The following is a 21,240-nucleotide window of genomic DNA, read 5'->3' as shown; positions in this document are numbered from 1 at the left end:
TAATAGTAAATCTCCATCACCTGCTTTCAGATGGAGCGGCATTTAATACACAGAGCCATAGATTACTGACAAGCTACGCAATATCACGATCATAATGGAAGGCAATTCATCTGCGATTATGAATGCATTATTGCGTAGCTTGTTAGTTTACTACTAATCACTGAAGCGACTTTACTGACGAGATGCGCATGATAATGGCATGTGATTTATCATGCAGCCCTAGTCTTTGCTGGTTCGTTTGTGGTGTTTTCTTGTTTGAAGTCCTGAAGTTAATCTTTGATTTTGCTCTAGTCTTTTTTTGATCTCTTACTCAGTAACATTGTATCCTTGTTTTTCTTTGTTTTCTCTATGGCTGTTCTGCTATAGTTAATGCTTCTGTGAATTCTCATCTAGTTTAGTTTCACCTTTTGATTTAGATTTTTTTATTTTATTTTGTTTTTGCAGTTCCTTCTAGGTTCTTAGCTTTTTTGTTTTTACTCTTTTCTTTTTCTAACTTGGATTTTTCTTTGCTTTTTTCATTTGCCTCTTTAGCCATTGTTCTTATCTGTATTTGTTCTCTTATTCGTTGTTACATCTGGTCTGTTTTGTGTTGTCTTGAGTCTAGTCTTGTTTGTCTCATGTTTGGTCCTACCCTGTGTCCAGAGTTCCCTGGCCACCAACCTCTACTGCCTGGCAGCAGCTCTCTAACTCTCAAGTGTCTAGCCTTTGGTTCTTTGAGCCTCTACCTGGCAGCAAGACTGGTGCTTCATCTGAGCTCTACATCAAGCTACGGGTTCCCTGTGTTCCTGCCTAGTCTTTCTCCTGGAGGCTCTCCTGTGCTCAAGTGACTGTATTGGTGGTCTTGGTGGTCATCCCTCCTGCATGTTATCATGTTGTCTACCCAGCTCCACTGTTTAGACTGTTTCACACCACCCTCTCCTTGCTGTCTCCAGTCTACAGTCTTGTTATTAAAAAACCTAAAAAACCCTTGTTTGCTCATTTGCATCTGGGTCACAATTCTTGCAGAACCCTGACATCCACTGGGCAGCAGTTTCCATCATTTTTTTTATAATGTTTACATGACATTTTAGCTTTTTGTTTTCTTTTATATCATTGACATCAAATATTAATATTGACATAATTGCATTCATTATGAGGGAGAAGTTTATTTTTAACACAAAGTAAACATTAATACATGACCATGTAGGGATAATTAATGGCTGAAAAAAGTATTAATATGTGTAAGAGATGTCTGATGTCACATGGCCCATTGGTGTATTTGTAGATTATCTGGCTGTATGGTGACAGAAGAAGGCTGTGGTTATGTGTCTTCAGCTCTGAGTTCAAACCCCTCATGTCTGAGAGAACTGGATCTGAGCTACAATCACCCAAGAGATTCAGGAGTCAAGCTTCTCTTTGAAAAACTGGAGGACTCAAACTGCTCATTGGACAAGCTGAAGTATGTCAAGCTAAATGTCTTACTATATCAACTCCTCAGTGTCTATGTGTGTATGTATGTGTGTACACACACACACACACACACACACACATATTATATATATATATATATATATATGCAAGGGAGTCCTTTTTTTAAAGAGGACCATATATATATATTCAGCTTTACTCTCAATTTCTAAATTAATATATTAATTGTATAAGTAAATGGTCTCTGCCATCTCTGATGTAATCAGCTTGGTTTTCTTCACATTAGCGCTGTTTTTGGACTGTTTGAATACATTCACTTACTGCATCACTGCACTGAAAAATTTCCAAGAGTTTAGTGGCTTAAAATGATCTGATCACAAACTGAGAAGTGAAATTGTTTTAAAGGGTTAGGATAGAAATTTCCACCTACCAGGGTTAGAGGTGCTTATTACATTGTAGATGCTCACTGTGATATGATGTTTATGTAGATGCCACATTCGACTGCTTCAGACACATCAACGCATCAACTATCTTGTAAAAATCAGTGTGTCGTCACTCACAATTAAAATCAATTAGACTTTTAAGGTTTCACAACATTGCGCAGCCACTGGTTGTATAAAAAATGCAGAGATTTAAATTCCTGAAGAAATGGGATAACCTTTCACAGCTAAACACTTTTGTGTTGTTGTATTGTGTTTAACTAAATCATCTGCTGAAGTTTATTGCTGATATAAATATTCATATTTGTGGTTGTAGACACACGTTCAACAGTCACAGTCGAGTGTTCACATACCAGCTTTGACGTTCCAATATGGCAGATGGCTTACATGTAGTGGCCCTTCGAAACAGCTGCTAACTAACTGTATGACTTAAATTATGTTGCAATTTCATGTGCTTCAGTAATTTATTTGCTTTAAAATATTCCATAACATGTTAAGGTTATTGAAATAATAGCATGCGCTAACGTTTTAACATTCATAGCCATCATATATATATATATATATATATATATATACAGTACAGACCAAAAGTTTGGAAACATAACTATTTTTAATGTTTTTGAAAGAAGTTTCTTCTGCTCATCAAGCCTGCATTTATTTGTTCAAAAATACAGAAAAAAATGTAATATTGTGATATATTATTACAATTTAAAATAATTGTTTTTAAATTTATTATACTTTAAATTATCATTTATTTCTGTGTGATGCAAAGCTGAATTTTTAGGATCATTATCACGTGATCCTTTAGAAATCATTCTAATATGATGATTCATTATCAAGTTGGAAACAGTTCTGCTGCTTAATATTTTTTTCAGAACATGTGATACTTTTTTAGGATACTTTGATGAATAAAAAGTAAAAAAAAAAACCTATGTTTTTAAAATATAAATATTTTGTAATAACAATATACACTACTGGTCAGTAATTTGGGGTCAGTAATTTTTTTTTTCTTTCTTTTTTTTTAAATAAAATCAATACTTTTATTCAGCAAGGATGTGTTAAATTGATAAAAAGTGATAGTAAGGAAACTATATTATTAGAACATATATTATTAGAATTTTTTTTTATTTTGAATAAATGCAGTTCTTTTTAACCTTTTATTCATCAAATATATTAGACAGCAGAACTGTTTCCAACACTCATTATAAATCAGAATATTAGAATGATTTCTAAATGATCATGTGATAGACTGGATGTTACATGTGACACTGAAGGCTGGAGTAAATGATGCTGAAAAATTCAGCTTTGCATCACAGGAATAATTTTTTTTTTTAAAGTATATTCAAATAGAAAACTATTATTCTTAAGTTGTAATAATATTTCACAATATTACTGTTTTTTCTGTATTTTTGATCAAATAAACGCAGGCTTGATGAGCAGAAGAAACTTCTTTCAAAAACATTAAAAATAGTAATGTTTCCAAACTTTTGGTCTGTACTGTATATATATATATGAATGTGTAGTTTTACAATTATTTGTTTTAATTTGAATATTTCATCAATACTTGGATGTAGCAAAGTAGCTTAAAAGGGAAATGGATAGAAAAAAATTCAAATTTATTCAAATTAATTACATTTAAATCAGTTGCCAGTAGTAACTGTAGCAGAATTATTATTACTATCAACTAATCTGTTCATCCAGCGAACATTCAGTGTAACTCTAAGAAATGTTATTTCCATGAAAAAAAAAAACCTTTCTTATGGTACTAGTGCATTAGAGCATGTAGCAAGATCAGGAATTGTTTAAGCAGAGTTGGTATAATGAATTACACAGTAATCTAATTACTTTTTCTGGTAACACAGTAATGTAACACATTACATTTTAAACTTGTGTAATTTGATTACAGTTACTAAAGTCAATATAATTACGATACTTACGTTACAAATGTAGTGTTAAGAAAAAAAAAATATGCCTTTTATAATGACGTTTTGCACGGGGTCGACGGAAGGGATGGCATAAAGAACTTAAAATTCTCCACCATTTTTGATCGTACATATAATACATCATTTGAATCTGTGAAGGGTCTACTTTTATTTGTGTACACTCACAATATCAACAAAAGATTGTACTTTTGTAACATAAAGAAAACAAACAGGGTGCGGTTTTTAGCCGTCTTAGTCTCCGCAAACTTCTTTCTGAAACGCGCAACTAAAATGAACCAAAACTCAGTGAATACTTCACATACAGACGTGAGAAACATATCTATGGAAAACTTGAAGTGCCTACTTTTAGATTAAGTAAGTAAAGAAATACAGTTAAATACTGTGCATAACTTCCTGAAAAATTCCAATATAACACACATGGAAACATATCTTTATTTATTACACAATTTACCAAGTCATGCACTTAATGCACCCTCTTAATACAATTATAATGAGATTTTGGCAGTATTTCAAATAATCCTTACCTCATGTAAATGCAATACTTTGATCTAAATAATGTGATTAAGCTCATAATAGCAGCAAACTTTATATATTTAACATAGGTGGCGTATGGCGATTTTAATCAAAATATACAATCAAGTAAACACCTTAATCACATTATTGCCACTCCGACCAAAGTGCATATGTACATGAATGATGTGCCATGCACATGCAGTAATATGCAGATTCGAAACGTTGGCGGGGAACAATGCATCGCATTTCTGGGGAGCCGAGGAAACAGAGTTCATGTTGACAACGCTGTGACCATGAAGTGACCGGACGCTACCAACTTTTGACCGCTGAGTGGCGCTTTAACCACAAGTTATCAAACAAACGCATCAAAGCACTTTTTCGCAAATAGCGATCAGCTTTGCCTTGCCGATGTGTTACATTTGATGGCTGCAGTCGGGGAAAATTAAAGAAAAAAACTCTGGAGTTAAAAAAATTTATATTAACAGATGCAAATTTAGTAGGCCTACTTATGAAGTTATGTGCGTTTCTTAGAACGAATTCAGGCAGGATAAATGTCAAGCCTATGAGCCATTGCATATATTTACTCTAAGCTACACAGTATAACACCATATTTTAGATTTGAAACATTTAACAGGTGTGCAGTATTATATTTCTATAATATACATTATGTGTTATATTATCCTAAAGAAATGGTGGTTTACTTTTCATCGGAGAATTAAAAGTGGTAGCCTATTTTAGTGAGCTAGTCTACATACGCAATCTATATGCAAAATGTCAATATTCTCATATATTAGGCCTCTTTATGTCACAAGTACATTTTTAATTTATATATAAAAACCCTTTAATAAAACAGCATGCATTTTTGACACGCACATACTTTTGTTATTCGTTACCTGTCCTTTATTTTGACAGAGAACTACTTGGGAAAAAGATTATCTGTCTGTACACTGATTAAGAAATTGTTGCGTGTTTTATGAATTATTTCATTTATTTTAGTAAAACGCTACCATTATTTAGGCTTAACTAAAACAAGTAAATAAACAAATAAATTAAACCTGGCCATGATTTAGCTAAATCACTGAAACTGAAAAGAATGGACGGATTAATAAAATGTCCTCACGTTTAAACTCAAGTTCTCTCATTATAATCAACAAAGTACACATGATATAAAAAGAGCTTTTTCATTAAAAAAACATCAGTGATTTTAAAGGGAGCCGCCTTTACTTGCTTTAATACAGTTTAAGTAAAACTAAAAAAAAAAAGAAAATAAATTTAAAAAAACTGCCGCCGCATTTAAATGCAGGAGTGTATACTATTCCTTAAAATATCAGATTGCAAGATTTGCACGGCGCGCATGATGCTGAGTGCAACATGCAACATTTATTCTTATTTGTCTACATATTTTATCTTCATTACAAATCTCATTTGGTTTTATTTTGTATAATTGCATGTAAAATTAATTAACTTTGTAATGCATATGCAAAATGTGAAACTGCAATCTTATTCGCAGTCTATAGCATTTTATAATTGTTTGTACAGTAATATTTAACTTAACCTGCTTTGTATCCTTATTACTTAATGCAAAAGAGATTTGCGTTAGATCACTTTAAAATGTCAAATTGCCTTCAATTTATAGGTTATATATAACTGCATCTGTCTCAGTTGTAGACTTAGAAGATTTATTTTTAATGCGGATCCCATACTGTAACCTAAAAGAAATGTGCTCTATTACTATTCATATTGAAGTGTTTCTCCATATGAAAGAGAAAGAGATTCACACCTTATTTCAACCCCCACAAGCTATACAGAACTACCCCCAAACCCCCTCCAGCTGGACTGTATTCAGTCACACTACTGGTTGTTTAGTGTAAAATGGACATGCTCTATCTAAAAGAAAAAAATATGGTGTAACATAAACCAGCGAACTGCAGAATACACAGATTTGTATTAATCATTTCATATATTATTTTATTATTATAAAAAAAAAAAAATTCTGAAATCACTGACTACCTTCTACCACTGGACTACGGATTGATTAACTTGATAAACCAAACTTCCCTTTTCCATTGTGTGTTTGCACACGCAAGACAGATCCACTGTTTTTGAATTAAATGACAAAATTCTTAAGCTGTATTGTGTTCACTAATTTATTTATTTTTAATTTTATTATTATTATATTTTTTTTTACATTTTATGGATTTCCCCAATCTCCCGCATGGCCAAACTCTGTATACAAAATCATATTATTTATTTATTTAAAATGGATTAATTATTATTTAAACACTTTTTTAATTATTAATACAAAGAAATGATAAAAAGTGATACATTTCTTAATTCATGGACATAATTTTTGGCATGTCATGGGCTCTCTATATGGGAATAAAATTTATTAAAAAAGGCCAGATAAAGAATAAATATGTGTGACCTGCTGAAATAAATAAAAAAATTATTTAATGTAAGTTTTAATAATTTGTGACATTTATGTAACTATAATGCCAAAATATGTTGGACCTAGGCCTAGCCTAAAACAAGCAACACTAAGGCACCGTTTCAATTGTTTTATTTTTTATGGCATAATGCACACATCCTTCAATGTAATCTAAACCTTCCAATTTAACATCCTACTTTTTGTACGATTTTTTGTTTTTCATGTTGCAGTTTTATCCTATTAATCTTGTTTTTTTTTTCAAGTAAAAAAAATAAATAAAAATTATGGTGTGAGTCGGAATAAACTGTGACGCGAATCAAGTCTGTAACGAACCTGGTTTGTAGCCTTCTGTCCATTCGCCACCAGAATTTGCCTGTGCTTTACATTGACTCTTGCACCACACAGACTGTCACAGATCACCCTGGACTACAGTTCCCACAATGCATCTCACTGATTACACAAACATCTGAGTCCAATCACAAGCTCTACAAAAGGCTCGCTCTCTTGGTCATCCGGGCCGAGTGTTGTTAGCGTTTAGCGCTCGAGAGCATTAGCTACTTTGCAGAGTTGTTTCCCTGAGTTTTATTACGTGTCTTAGCCTTAGTTCAACCATTCTAGTTCCCTGCCTTAGTTCTTAGTTCCTAGTCTTAGTTCTACTATCCTAGTTATTTTGTGTCTTAGCTTTAGTTTAATCATTCTAGTTTCATCCCGTGCATCGACCTTCTGCCTGCCTTAGTTTACCTCTCTAGTCTTGCCCCTGTTGGAGATTGTCTGCCCCTTGTCTGATCATTGCCTGGATACGGATGTCCCCATTGGACTACCCTATAGGATGATGATCGCAGATCCACGCCTGTCTATGCATCACTCTTCATCTTGTATCCTCTGTTACTGTTTGCCGTTTTCTGATCTTAGCCTGTCTTACCATGTGGTCTAATAAAGCTTTGCATTTGGATCTGCATGTTTCCTGTTCTGTCAGCTCTGTAACAGAACACTCGGCCAAATAAGTATGGCCAGGTATGAACACAGCAATTCAGTTACTAGCTCTCAAGCAGAGCACAAGATCACTTGAGGGTTACATTGAGGAATCTTTGGCTTTGACTAATGGCACAGAATTACCAGACTGTATGCTGATAGACATTTTCTGTGATGGCCTTAACCAGCCTTTAAAGTCAAGAATGATTCATGAGAATCCTCATTCATCATTGAGTAATTTTTGGGATTATGTTTTGTGGTTTGGTTCAATGTAAACTGTGGGTGTCGCAGAGGAATGCGATCCTACTCTCACTCGTGTAATGGCAACTGCCCTAGAGCATGCTCACAAAATGGCGGACACAACATCGCCCCATTATGTCACAGCTGCCAATCCTGAGTCAAGTCAAGTCACAGCTGAACATACAGATTCCCATCACCTCACAACTGATTATCCAGAGCTCTGTCAAGTCTCGTCATGTCTTCCTGAATCAGTTCACATCATGTCTACCGCTCCAGAGTCATGTACTGTTGCAGTCGTCAAACCAAAACGTTTCACCATTCTATCGAAGGAATTTGTCTTCAGGGGCCAGAGGCTGGCATCCAGCATGGAGGATCCACTGCTGGTGTCAGCACGCAATGCTGGAATTCCCAAGCCAAGTCACTCTAGTCCTCCTGATCATGAACTCATGCCCCTGTCTGCAGCACTTCCCACTTGGGGGGTTGCTTTATTGTGTGTTTGGGCTGCGTTTACCACCATGGAACTTCCCGAGGAGATGGCACCCGTTGCAGTTTCTCCCGAGATGGCAGCATACACTGCTGAACCTCTCGAGCCATTGGTACTCGCTTCAGTTCCTAGGCTGGTGGTAGCGTCCAGCACTGAACTCTCTCTGTCTCCTGATGGAATTAATGTGGAACCTCCAGAAGTGGTGGCGATCTCTGCAGAACCTCTAGAGGTGTCAGTGATGTCCATAAATTCACTTCCTGCCTGTCCTGTCATGGCTATGGAAGCTGTTCATTGACCATGACTGGACAGACTAAGGGTTAAAGAAATCAGCCCTGAACTCTCTTTGTCTCCTGCCGTGACTACTGTAGAACCTCCAGAGGTGGTGGCTATTGCTGCAGAACCTCTAGAGGTGTCAGGGATGTCATCCTATGAACACTCATCCTGCCCTAAACCTGTCAAGGGGGCATTTTCTGAACTTAGTGTTGGCCCTGCCATGATTATCAAGGCCGATCCTGAACTTTCTATTGATCCTGTCACTGTCATAGGGACTAGTTACAAACTATTTGCCTTGCCAATTCATACTATTGAAACTGTCTCTATGATGCCTGCCTCAGTCCTTGAGGCTGTGAATGCTCTGTCTGTTTCCTTTGTTTCAGCTCCTCTGTCATCCTGGTCATGGTTATCGTCTCTGCCTGCTCCGCTGTGGGGGTCTTCAGACTCATCTGCTCTGATCTGATGGTCTTCTGCTCTGCCATGGGTGTTTTCAGACTCATTTGCTCTGATCTGGTGATCTTCTGCTCTGCCGTGGGGGTCTTCGGACTCATCTGCTCTGATCTGGTGGTCTTCAGCTCCGCCGTGGGGATCTTCAGACTCATCTGCACTGATCTGGTGGTCTTCAGCTCCACCTGTGCCTCCGGCTTCTTCCTGGTTTCCTGCTTTGCTGGTCCTGCTTCAGGTCCTTGTTGCTGCACTGCCTCATGGACCTGGCCCTCCATCCCGCCCCCGGTTCCCACCTCCGCTCTTCCGCCCTCCTGGATCCTTTACTGTGGGGAGCATCTGAAAGCTGCTCTTTGGGGGGGCTATGTAACAGCAGCCTTGTACACATAGATATGTATGCTTGTACAGTTGACCAACGGCTAAGGTCAGGATTTTTCATTCAAAAACTTTCATTAACCTGTAGATCAAAATGAAAGCCCCTTAATACAACATAAGGAAATTGTATAGTTTTAATGGTTTTCATAATGACTGTTTAATAACCATAACATGCAGTAAGAGCCTTTTGTTGTACTTTATAAATAAAATTGAGATTGAGATTCTAATGACATTCCTTAAATAATATTAAAAGTTTAAGTAAAAACACATACACAGTTAATAAGTTAGAAATGTTGCCTTTATAAAGGTAAAAATGCTCCTGTAAATCAATTTAAAGGTCATCCCTTAATGGAAAAACCTTAAAAAAATAAAAATAAACAGTTCTCCAAAAACTGGGTTTTACTGATGTTATTTAAGACTATTCAGCTAGAAAAACAAGAAAGGTTTCTGAGGTTAGGAATTTTGAATTTATTTATGCATAAGCACAAACTGAAATGTATTAATTAATGGATCAGTGACATTTTTATTTGTAGTTTTTTATTCTACTGTAATGCTGTAGTTTAGGAGTCTCTGATGATCTAAAGGCAACACTGACTATTTTATTGAGTAGAGTATTATATGAGAGCAGGGGTATAATACTTGAGTCATTTTACTTGATTACTTTGCTTTATTATTATTTTGGGGGATTTTTACTTTAATCAAGTACAGTTTTGATATAGAAATTAACTGTCTGTGTAACCTATTGGCTGATTGCACAAGATTGGATGCAAATAAAGTCAGTGATGAAAATTCTAAAACAAAAATTAGCTTTTTTAAAATATGTTACAAATAAGTGATGGGTCGTTCTTGAACGATTCATTCATTTTGAACGAATCTTTAATGTGATTTGGGAAGAATGAGTTGTCTCAGGGAGTGATTCGTTCAGTCGCCTATGCGTAAAAATCCTATAGGTTCTGTACTGGAATTAGTCAAGTAGTTCACCTGTTTTCGAGTCTTCGGGTTTTTTGAGTTGTTCATACATCACGTTACAGACCCATGAGCTTAACCTATGGAGTCTGAGCCGGAAAGAGAATTGATTAGTTCATCTCTCGAGTCTTTGGGTTTGAGTTGTTCATTCACCACGTGACAGTCCCATAAGCTTAACCAATGTAGTCTAGAGCCAGAAAGAGAATGAATTAGCTCATCTCTCGAGTCTTCAGGATTTTCAAAATCGCTCGTTCATCACGTGACAGAGCCATAAGCTTAACCTATGCAGTCTGAGACAGAAAGAGGCTTAATAATAATAACCAACTCTTTATTACCTTTGTTACAAAATTCAGTGTTATGGAAAAGAACCATCATGACAGAAATTCACACATTTATTAACTGTAAGTATTAAAAAGCTACAATTTGAGACCAGAAATGCATCATGTAACTAACTGTAAGAGTAAATAATAATTATAATAATGATAATAATAATAAGAACTATGAACCCGTTTGTAACGAAGCTTGTAAATTAACTAGTTTCTCTATCCAATGCTGTCACGTTATGTGACAAAAGAATGAACGATTTGAAAGACTCAAAAGATGAACTAATCAATTTTCTTTCCGGCTCAGAAAGCATAGGTTTATCTTACGGGGCTGTCATGTGATGAACGAATGACTCAAACCCGAAGACTAAAAAGATGAACTAATCAATTCTCTTTCCGGCTCAGACTACATAGGTTAACTTTATGGGACTGTCATGTGATGAACGAACAAATCAAACCTGAACACACATAAAAGATGAGATGAGATAAAATCCCCCACAAAAACAAAAAACCCTAAATTTCGCTTGAGTGTGAAACTGAGAAAAATGACTTTAAAGTTTTTTAATTGTCCAGCCAAATTAATTATAGGTAGGACACTGGAAATTTAACAATTAGATGTTTTAGTAATGAAAATGATCTACATTAAAAAATTGTGAGCTCAAACTTGATTTTTACCCCTATTTTAAAGCTAATTTACTCTGCCTTTGCATTGTCTGCAAAATGTGAGAAGTCACACCAAGGCAAAAGGCAGTAACTTCCACATTATCAGTATTTGGTTGCTGATCACCATTTACAAAATCGTTATAGTAACGCCTGTATAAACTCTAGTGATCATGGGCTTTCTCATGTAGGCTACTGCATATAGTAGTGTGACTGTATTTATTGTTTTTTTGTTGTTTTTTACCATAACAAGCAGACTTAAAGTTAAACGTGAGTGGATACTCTGGATACCAATTTATTTGCATAAAGGAATGCTAGACATAGCATATTGCTTTTTATATTGACTTGTATTAAATAGCTTAAACAAGAACGACTTGTGGATTGATGTGAACGCCAGCAAGCAGGAATAATGCTCAGAATGCTTGTGGATTAAACATCTCTGATGACGTTCATTGCCATGTATTGATTTTATCGGGTTACAAGAAAAGGTAGGATATGGATTTAATTGTGGACCGTTATTGGCTACAGATTTTATGATTGATCATGCTCTAGCTACGGCATTCGAGTCCATACGTGTCCAACTAAGTGACAGCCTGGTGAATAATCTGCATTACAAAAAGAAAAAAAGGTTATTCACAATTATGTATTGCTGCCAAGGTATCTAGTTTTTACAGTGCTTTGTTATATGGAGCTGTTTGGTAGATCACGATCTATCTAATTCGTTTGTCTACTCTTTAAAAAAAAAAAAAAAAAAAAGGCACAACACTGTAGGGGAGAGCGGCACACATAATGTTTATATCCTTCAGTGCATAACTCATGTGCCCACTAATCACAAAAAAACACATTTAACCCATTTCTCTCCAGGTGCAGAGTGTGTAAAATCCTCACCACACACAAGACAGTTCTCTGAGGTACTTGCTTTACTTTGCTTTTTCACACCAAGACTTCTTTTCTTGGGGGCCATTTTTTTGTGCTTTTTTTTATCTCTTCCTCTGCAACGACTGGAGTGTCTGTGAGGATGGTACTTGTTGCCCTCTTTCGGGGCTTGGCAACTGGTTTTCGTGGAGGATCCTTAGGGAAGGGCCTGACTAAAGCAGGATTGAACTCAGGCACAGAGGAGCCCTGGTGGAGAGTGGAGGAGCCCTGGTGGAGAGCGCAGGACTCCTGTTGGAGAGCGGAGGAGCCCTGGTGGAAAGCAGACCCCTGGTGGAGAGTGGAGGAGCCCTGGTGGAGAGTGAAGGAGCCCTGGTAGAAAGCAGACCCCTGGTTGAGAGCAGAGGAGCCCTGGTAGAAAGCGGACCCCTGGTGGAGAGTGGAGGAGCCCTGGTGGAGAGCGAAGGAGCCCTGGTAGAAAGCAGACCCCTGGTTGAGAGCGGAGGAGCCCTGGTGGAGAGCAGAGGAGCCCTGGTGGAGAGCGGAGGAGCCCTGGTGGAGAGTGGAGGAACCTGCAGACGATGTAGTTGGCTCTGGTCTGTCAGTTGCACATGCAGGAGCAAAGTCATTTTCTCCAAACACATCGGGGCTGTAGGGCCAGATGCCAGTGTACCTAGATAGATAGACAGATAATTTATTCATCCTGAAGTACATTAAGGATTTTCTTTTCTTTTTTTTTAATAGATAGGTACCTGAAACCTGACATGATGTTCTCCGGTGTTGCTGCCTGTGGCAACGCTTTTGCAACAATCCCAGGGAGGTCGTATATTGTTGCATTCTGGCCAGGATGAGCTTTCATCCAGTGGTCTAGGTGCATGTTGACACTCCCTTTGAAAGAGTGAAAAACTGTTCTGAGCTTATGAGTGCAGTGTGGTGGAAAAGTAGCAGAAACAAAAAACAATCTGGTGAATTCCTTTTGTGGCTACAATCTTTTCTGGGGCCAGCACTGGTCATTGCTCCAATCTGGTGAATTCCTTTTGTGGCTACAATCTTTTCTGGGGCCAGCACTGTGGTCACACCAGTTTCATCCATGTTCCATATGTTATTTGGGGTGAAATTGTGCATATTGTAGACTGTGTAAATTGTTGAAAAAAATTCCCACAGTGTGGGCATTAAAATTAGTTGCTCTCACCACACTGGAGGCCTGTGGGTTTCTGATCGAAAGAGATTGATTCCTTTTGAGGAAAGCATTGAACCAGTCTTTGCCCGCCCTTTGCGTTTTAGACCAGAATTCTGGGATTGTGCAGTGGAACTGGACAGCACATTGAAATGCAAGTTTTCTAACCTGAAAAACAGAAACATAAAAAAGGAAAAAAAATAAAAAATAATGTCAACTACATGAATTGCTTTTACATACATCACACAAGGCATCCTAAAATTGCTTAATTGTGTATATATACACACTATCAGTAAAAAGTGAAAATTTAGATTTGATAATGGGAATAAATTCCATTTTAAAATATATTCAACTAGAAAGCAGATAAATAGTTTACAATATTACTGCTTTTCTTATATTTTGGATCAAATAAATGCAGGCTTGGTGATCAGAAGAGAATTTTTGCTTTAAAAACATTAAAAATCTTACTGTATATAATCTTTTGACTGGTAGTGTATATGTATACATACTTGTGTGCATGTATATAGTCTATGTATGCATTTATGTGTGTGTCTATGTGCGTGTAGGCCTATTCACACATTAATTCATGTTAAGCATTTAAACAAACTGACGTACCATTTAAAAAAGAAACAGGCACTTGAATGTACAAACAAGGCAATAATTCTTATCTTATTCTTATTTCCTTACTTATCATAGCTTAACCAGCTTACCTCCCTGGGGCTCAGCCAATAACATATTGCTGCCGCACGGGTCAAATAAGCAACAAGCTGCACCTCCTGCTCTGATGTAAAGACTTTTCTGTGTGGCCAGTAGTCCACTTGAGGTAGTGGTGAATTTTTACCCTGATGCTGGTCCTGTTTTCGTTTACGAACGATAAAGCGGTGTAGAGTTACATTGCAGATGCCATAAGTATTTGGCACGCTCCGTATGGACCTGCCTCTCTTCATCTCCCTGGCCACTATACTCAAAACTTCCCTAGTCACTCCCCTAGTTGTGGACCTTCTATGATTTCAAACCATTTAACAAAATAAAACCAACAAAATTTTTTTAGGAAAAAAACTTTTTTTTTCATGTCATTACAAAAAGTAAAAAAATAAATAAATTCATAAGTTATGCTATGTCTCAAGTTTTTTACTTTTTATGCTATGTCTCAAGACTCAATAAAAAAAAAAAAAAAAAAAAAAAAAAAAAAAAAAAAAACATGAATGAACATGCATAGGCAAAAACAAATTATTATTTAAATTAATTCATTTTTAGTTTTCAGGATTTTTTTTGTAACTAAATTTTGTATGACAGTAATATATTATGTATCTATAAACTAAAGCTAATTTGCATATTAATGCCTTTTTGGGGCAACATGTAATGAAAAAAGAAGTGTAATAATGGGAGTAATAATTGACAAGATTTTCATAATAATATATATTTAATAGAATATTTAAATATTCTTAGAAAAATCTGCTGCTGCGCTTCTCTGACAACGACCAGTTTCAAATGTCAAATGCTTTAGCGGTTCAGTACACAATGACGACCTGTCACCAGACTTTGCCATGCAATTGTTACCATTCAGAAGTGCGCTGAAGCCCGAAATACAAGATATTGAGCGTGGCTCCATTGCAGATTTTGTGCAGCTGTTGTTTATTAAACACCACTCTGTCCTGCCCAGTGTCCCAGATGTTGCAACTGCTCTCAAGTTTCTGACTTTACCTGTAATGGTTGCAATTGCTGAAAGATCGTTCTTGAAATTGAAATTTCTCCGGAGCACAATGTCACAAGAAAGACTGTCCAGTTTAGCTCTCCTGAGTATTGAGAATGCCTGTGCTCGCAACATTGACATTAAAGATGCAGTGAAAGACTTTGCACACCAAAATGCACGGAGAGCACAAAGGATTCGGTAGTTTTTGTTTGTCAATTCATCGTCAGAAGTTGGTATGCGAAGTTCTTTAAATGTAAAGTAGTTCTTTAAATATAGCATATATCATAAAGTGTAGAGTTATTCCTTTAATGTTTTTTTCCCTAGTTCTTTTACTGTTCATTTTCTTACTACATGACATGAATTTAGCTTGCATAATATATTTTCTACAATTAGTGAAGCTTGTATAGGCCGACTTGTTCTGCAGCTTACACCAATTTTATTGAGCCTATACTGTTAAATAAAATAAGTAGACCGGGGCCTATAATAGATGTTTGTGTATTTAAATTTTACTTTATTATTATTATTATTATTATTATTATTAAGCTATTGAATGATCCTCCCGCTATTGCTAAAATAACAATCAAATCGGAGCAGCGGCCACTTTCATTGCCTCCACGTTCAGACTGAATAATACTGCAGAGATTTCAGTCTGACTAAAAAGCGATATCAAAATCCCTATGCATTAATGTTATTCAATAATAACATCAAATGCATTAATACAAGGATACTTTTACACATTCATTACTGTTAAATCAGTTATGTAAATCGGGGGAGACCATTAGTAGTATATTGCAGCATATGCACACTGCTGGTGGGAGGGGCCCCGTCGCCTTCTTTGCGGGGTGCCTCAGAGATGTGCAGCTACTGACCTTGGACCTTGTTCTTGAAACACAATGACAAATAAAAAAAGTGTCAAGCAACAAAAGCAGCCCATATTAAATAGAATATTTTCTCTTTAATTGAAATATATATTAATCAATATATAATAACCACGATTGTCCCGTATTTTCCTTTTGTACCCTACTAGAAACCATCCCGAGTACCTTAGCAACTGCATATCAACTGCCTAGCAACCACCCAGAACATGTTATCAACAACATAGCAACCTCCCCAAGTACCCTAGCAACCACTCATTTAAGCTTGAAATCTTTTAAAATTACTGAGCTAAAACTTTTTTTCTGACTAAATGTGACTCTGTGTGTGTTTTCTAGTGTGGATCATGGAGGAGAATCCAGGATTACAGCAGGACTAAAGAAATGTATGTCTAGAAACACACACACTCATTCTTGCATATGTGGTTCATGGAGACTCTCCATAGACGTAATGGTTTTTATATTGTAAAACTGTATTTTCTATTGCCCTACACCTAAACCTACCCCTCACAGAAAACTACTGGCAATTTTTTAATATCATAAAACACCATTTATTATGTTTTTTAAGCCTTTCGGTTTATGAGGATACAGGAAGTGTCCTTATAAACCAATGGCATGTTTACGTTGTAGTACCCATGTCATCATATACATTTGTGTCCTCATAAACCATGTATACCATTACACACACACACACACACACAGCTGTAGTTATTGTTGTTGTTATTAATGTGTCTGTTCTTGTGTTCAGATGCCTGTTTTCTCACACTGGATCCAAATACAGCAAATACTCATCTCATTCTGTCTGAGGAGAACAGAGAGGTGACACATGTGAGAGAGAAACAGTCGTATCCTGATCATCCAGACAGATTTGATGATGTGCGTCAGGTGTTGTGTAGAAAGAGTGTGTGTGGACGCTGTTACTGGGAGATTGAGTGGAGTGGAGATGTGGATATATCAGTATCATATAAGAATATCAGCAGGAAGGGAGCGGGTGATGAGTGTGTGTTTGGACATAATTATCAGTCCTGGAGTTTGATCTGCTCTCCCTTCAGTTATTCATTCAGACACAATAACAAACACACTGATCTCCCTGTGAAGCCCACCAGCAGTAGAATAGGAGTGTATGTGGATCACAGTGCAGGAACTCTGTCCTTCTACAGCGTCTCTGACACAGTGAGCCTCATCCACACAGTCCAGACCACATTCACTCAGACACTGTATCCTGGGTTTAGGGTTTATTATGAAACATCAGTGAAACTGTGTTGATGAAGAGACTAACAAGAGGTTCTACCCAATAATGCTTTGAGCTGCGTGATGAATCAGTAACAGTGAGATGTTATAGAGTCTCTTCATGACATTAATAGGGTACAACGGGGCTAAAGGCACCCTTGATTTTATTTTTATCTAAACCACTAGATGGCACAAAAACAGAGCTTAGCACTTTCCAAAATAATCAGATTAACAAAATTCACTTTAAAATTTGTAGATTCAATTATGCGATCACGCGCAGCAGTGCAAAGTTGATTCTGTGCTTACTTGATCCAATATTTTATGTTTTTTAAAATGTTGTAGATTTAAGTAGCAAATTAGAATCGCTAAAATGAATGCATATATATAGAGACAAAGGTCTTAACAAATTTCAATTTTGTTTAAGATAAGATTAAAGCAACAGTTTTTAAATAAAGATAATATTATAAAGTATGGTATTTGGGGTAAAAAGCGCCCCTGCTGTTGGGGCTAAAGGCGCACAGTAATTAACATGATAATTAATAGATGGCTGACTTTTTCATTTGATGACATAACATGGTTAGTTTCAGATGGTAAATATCATATATTATGCTGGGTGTCCATATTACAGATAATCACCATGTTTAGAATAAAACCATCATATTTAAAAACATGATATTGATCATATCATAATATAATATAATTTGTTGTTACTACTATAAATATAGATTCAATTATTATTGGATTTCCTTCAATGCTTTCAGAATCGTTTCTTATTAAAATGATTTTGTTTCTGTATTTTAAAATATTTTTTATATGAAAATATCTTAATGACAGTATATTTATTGAACAAAAAATTATTTTATTTGTCAAAATAAGCAGAAAATAGTACAAACTTTGCAAAAGTGATTGTTTTGAAAAAGTATTAACAAACTAAAAAAAAAGCAAAAAAAAAAAAAAAAAAGAAAACATTTAGCTGAAGTATTTGTATCAATCCCGCATGCCTTTTACCCAATTGCCACCTCATACATTTATAAGATTTGTAAACAAAATAAACAACTTGAATGATTTATTTTCACACAAAATCTGTTGCTCCATTAATGTTCAATTCAAACATATATATTTTTTCTCCAATTATACATTTTAGGCACAGTGAAAAGCTAATTTTTCTTAAGGGGTGCCCTTAACCCCATTGTACCCTACTGCAGCTAAACTTCTGTCACTGAAATAACAGTCAGAATAAATGTGTCATAAATCCTCATATAGACAGTAAGATCAGTGTGTGAGTCTGTGTGTTTATCTACATTTGCGTTTTATTGTCATATCAATCATTAGTATTATAACCATCAAAATTTTCTTTCAAATTAAAAGTTCCTAATGAATCATGTTTGTGAAAAGTACATGTAATTAATTTTTCGGTTACACTTTATTTTAAGGTGTCATTGTTACAGTGTAATTATACATATAAGTACTAGTAATATTAATTAACTACATGTACTTACTATATGGCTAAGTTTAGGATTTAGGTTTGGCTTAGAGTTACTTGCATGTAATTATGCATAACTAATTGTTATTATAATAGTAAATACATGTAACGTGTAACAAGGACACCTTAAAATAAAGTGTTACCCATTCTTTTTGTCAGTAAATAATAAAACACAATGACAAAAGAACTGGAGATCAGAATTTAATTGATGAATATAATCGATTCCTCACAAGACTGTTTTAGGAGAGTTTCTGACATTACAAAATAAAACATTATCATTATTATGTAAAAATATATGAATATATTAATAAAATATATTGTTACTACAGTAAAGCTTTATTAAATTATTATGGGATCTCTTTCAAAGCATTGATTTTATTAAAATTTTTTTTACTGTTTTTTATTAAGTAAAATATGTACAAATGTGTTAAAATATGTATAATCTTACATATTTTGAATTGATAATAATAGCAACCACAATATGATTTTTTTAATTTGAATTATAAGAAATCAATAAAGAAATGTTATGATTACAATAAGACGACTATACTCTTAAATAAAAATTATGAATGCATGTATATTATTATTATTATTATTTAAAAAAAATAATAATACAAATTATCATTAATTTTATACCATTTATACCAGTTAAACAAATCAATAAAAAAACTTATTATTTCAATAATCATACTGCACTTAAAAATTAAAAGTCAGTATTTAATTGTAGCGTATCAGGCCTGAACCAGACAAATTAAAGATTTGATCGTGAGCATGGTTGAAACTAGAGGAGCCGAATTCCTCAGAAAGGCAACAGGATGTTGTAAATCAACTCCTAGCACCACAGTCTGAAGCAAGATAACCAACCAACTCTTTCACAGAACAACTTTCAACATTAACACCATTAGAACAATTATTGACAATTTCAATTCGGAGAAGAGATTGTCAAATTTGGGGCAAGTAATCCAGATTGATGGTCAAAAGAGATGCACAGCCTTACCATCACATGTAAACCCATGATAGTTATCATGATCACAAGCTCGTTGGATTGACTTCCCCTCACCTAGAAGGAAACCAGACAGAAATTCCTAAGGAGACCTGTTAACCCCTCTGGTCTTCACAGGACATATCCTTACTCCACAGAATGGCACAGAGAATGGATTCCAATGCATATATGCACCAAAATGAACTCAAAAAAGACTTCTAAATGGATATCAGTCCATTGCTTAACTCCATATCATACATGTAACCCACACATTTGACTATAATGTTTCTAATCACTTATTGTGTATGTCTTTTTAAATAACTCTTGAATAGCTTAAGGGATCATATTCATGTTTAGTATGTGTGTGTTTAAATCTTCTTGCTTGAAAACGTTTCTGACCATCAGTTATTTGTCAAATGTATCATATTCTTGTTATAGGAATCATGCCCAAATTATACCCTGCAAGAGCGGGAAAATTCGGACCACGTGCTTGATAAGATAACATATGATTTATGAATGGGTGGGACAAACAACGCAACACCCCGAGAAAAGACAATATCTAATTGGTCAAGACAACATTTGAGGTGTGGCCAAAAGGCCAGTTTAAATACTCAGGACACCATCAAATTTTGCTTTTAGCTTTTAGCTTGCGTTTAGCTTTTGCTATCAGTCATGCCGGCTTTTAGCCTGCTTTTAGCTTTTGCTTGTAGTTTAAGCTTTTTGTCATCACTTTTAGCGTTCTTTGAGCGCGGTTCCAGCGTGCTTCGGCCTGCACGCCTGCTGCTACTTAGTCACGATGAGAAGAAACACCACCTAGTCTCGTCAAACTTTACTTCTATTCTTTTACTTTAGTTTCTTTTCATTTCCGTTTGAGAGTTTCGTGTTCTGAGTTAAGTTTTGTAACGCCGTGTCTTCGAGTCTGACCTCACGTGCCCGTCTGAAACTTCAGCCAGCCCTAGTGTTGTCAAAAATATCGATATTTCGATAAATATCGATACTGAAATATCTGAACGGTACCAATACTAATTTCCCGAAGTATCGATACTAGCCGCGCTTTCACTTTCACTTCTCTCCAAAGGTGCGTTGACAACCACCACGCGCGCATGCGCACTCGCACTCGTCTCATTCGCTCTGGTTAGCAAAAGTGAAGTGAATGGAAAGATGGCGAGTGCAACGCCCTCGCGACTGGCTTTGGTTGATAAGGAACACAGCAGGAGTGCTATCTGGAAATATTTTGCATATGAGGCAAATGAACATGGAAAGCCGAAGGACACAAGCAAGCCAATATGCAAGAGATGCTACAGAACAGTGCTTACAAAAGGCGCTAACACCACTAATATAGCAAAGCACCTGAGAGACCGACACCCGGATCTGTATAAAGAATTTCTCGAGGTTGGTATTATTATTATACATTACTGACACTCTATCCTCCAGTTTGATACTGTTAAGAGCTTTGACACAA

General features: G+C 35.8%; 1 protein-coding gene across 1 annotated transcript; it reads left to right on the top strand.

Annotated features, from left to right (window-relative positions):
• The first annotated feature begins 864 nt into the window (after positions 1-864).
• LOC122135305 (stonustoxin subunit alpha-like) lies at positions 865-17,349 on the top strand. The gene is made up of 3 exons (XM_042713990.1): positions 865-1,438; positions 16,423-16,469; positions 16,832-17,349. Exons 1-3 carry the CDS (start codon positions 1,242-1,244, stop codon positions 17,347-17,349), a joined length of 762 nt encoding a protein of 253 aa, XP_042569924.1. The 5' UTR covers positions 865-1,241.
• The last annotated feature ends 3,891 nt before the right edge of the window (positions 17,350-21,240 follow it).

This window comes from Cyprinus carpio, chromosome A24, assembly GCF_018340385.1.
Source record: "Cyprinus carpio isolate SPL01 chromosome A24, ASM1834038v1, whole genome shotgun sequence".
NCBI classification, from domain to species: Eukaryota; Metazoa; Chordata; class Actinopteri; order Cypriniformes; family Cyprinidae; genus Cyprinus; species Cyprinus carpio.
This window is presented reverse-complemented; position numbering and strand designations above follow the sequence as displayed.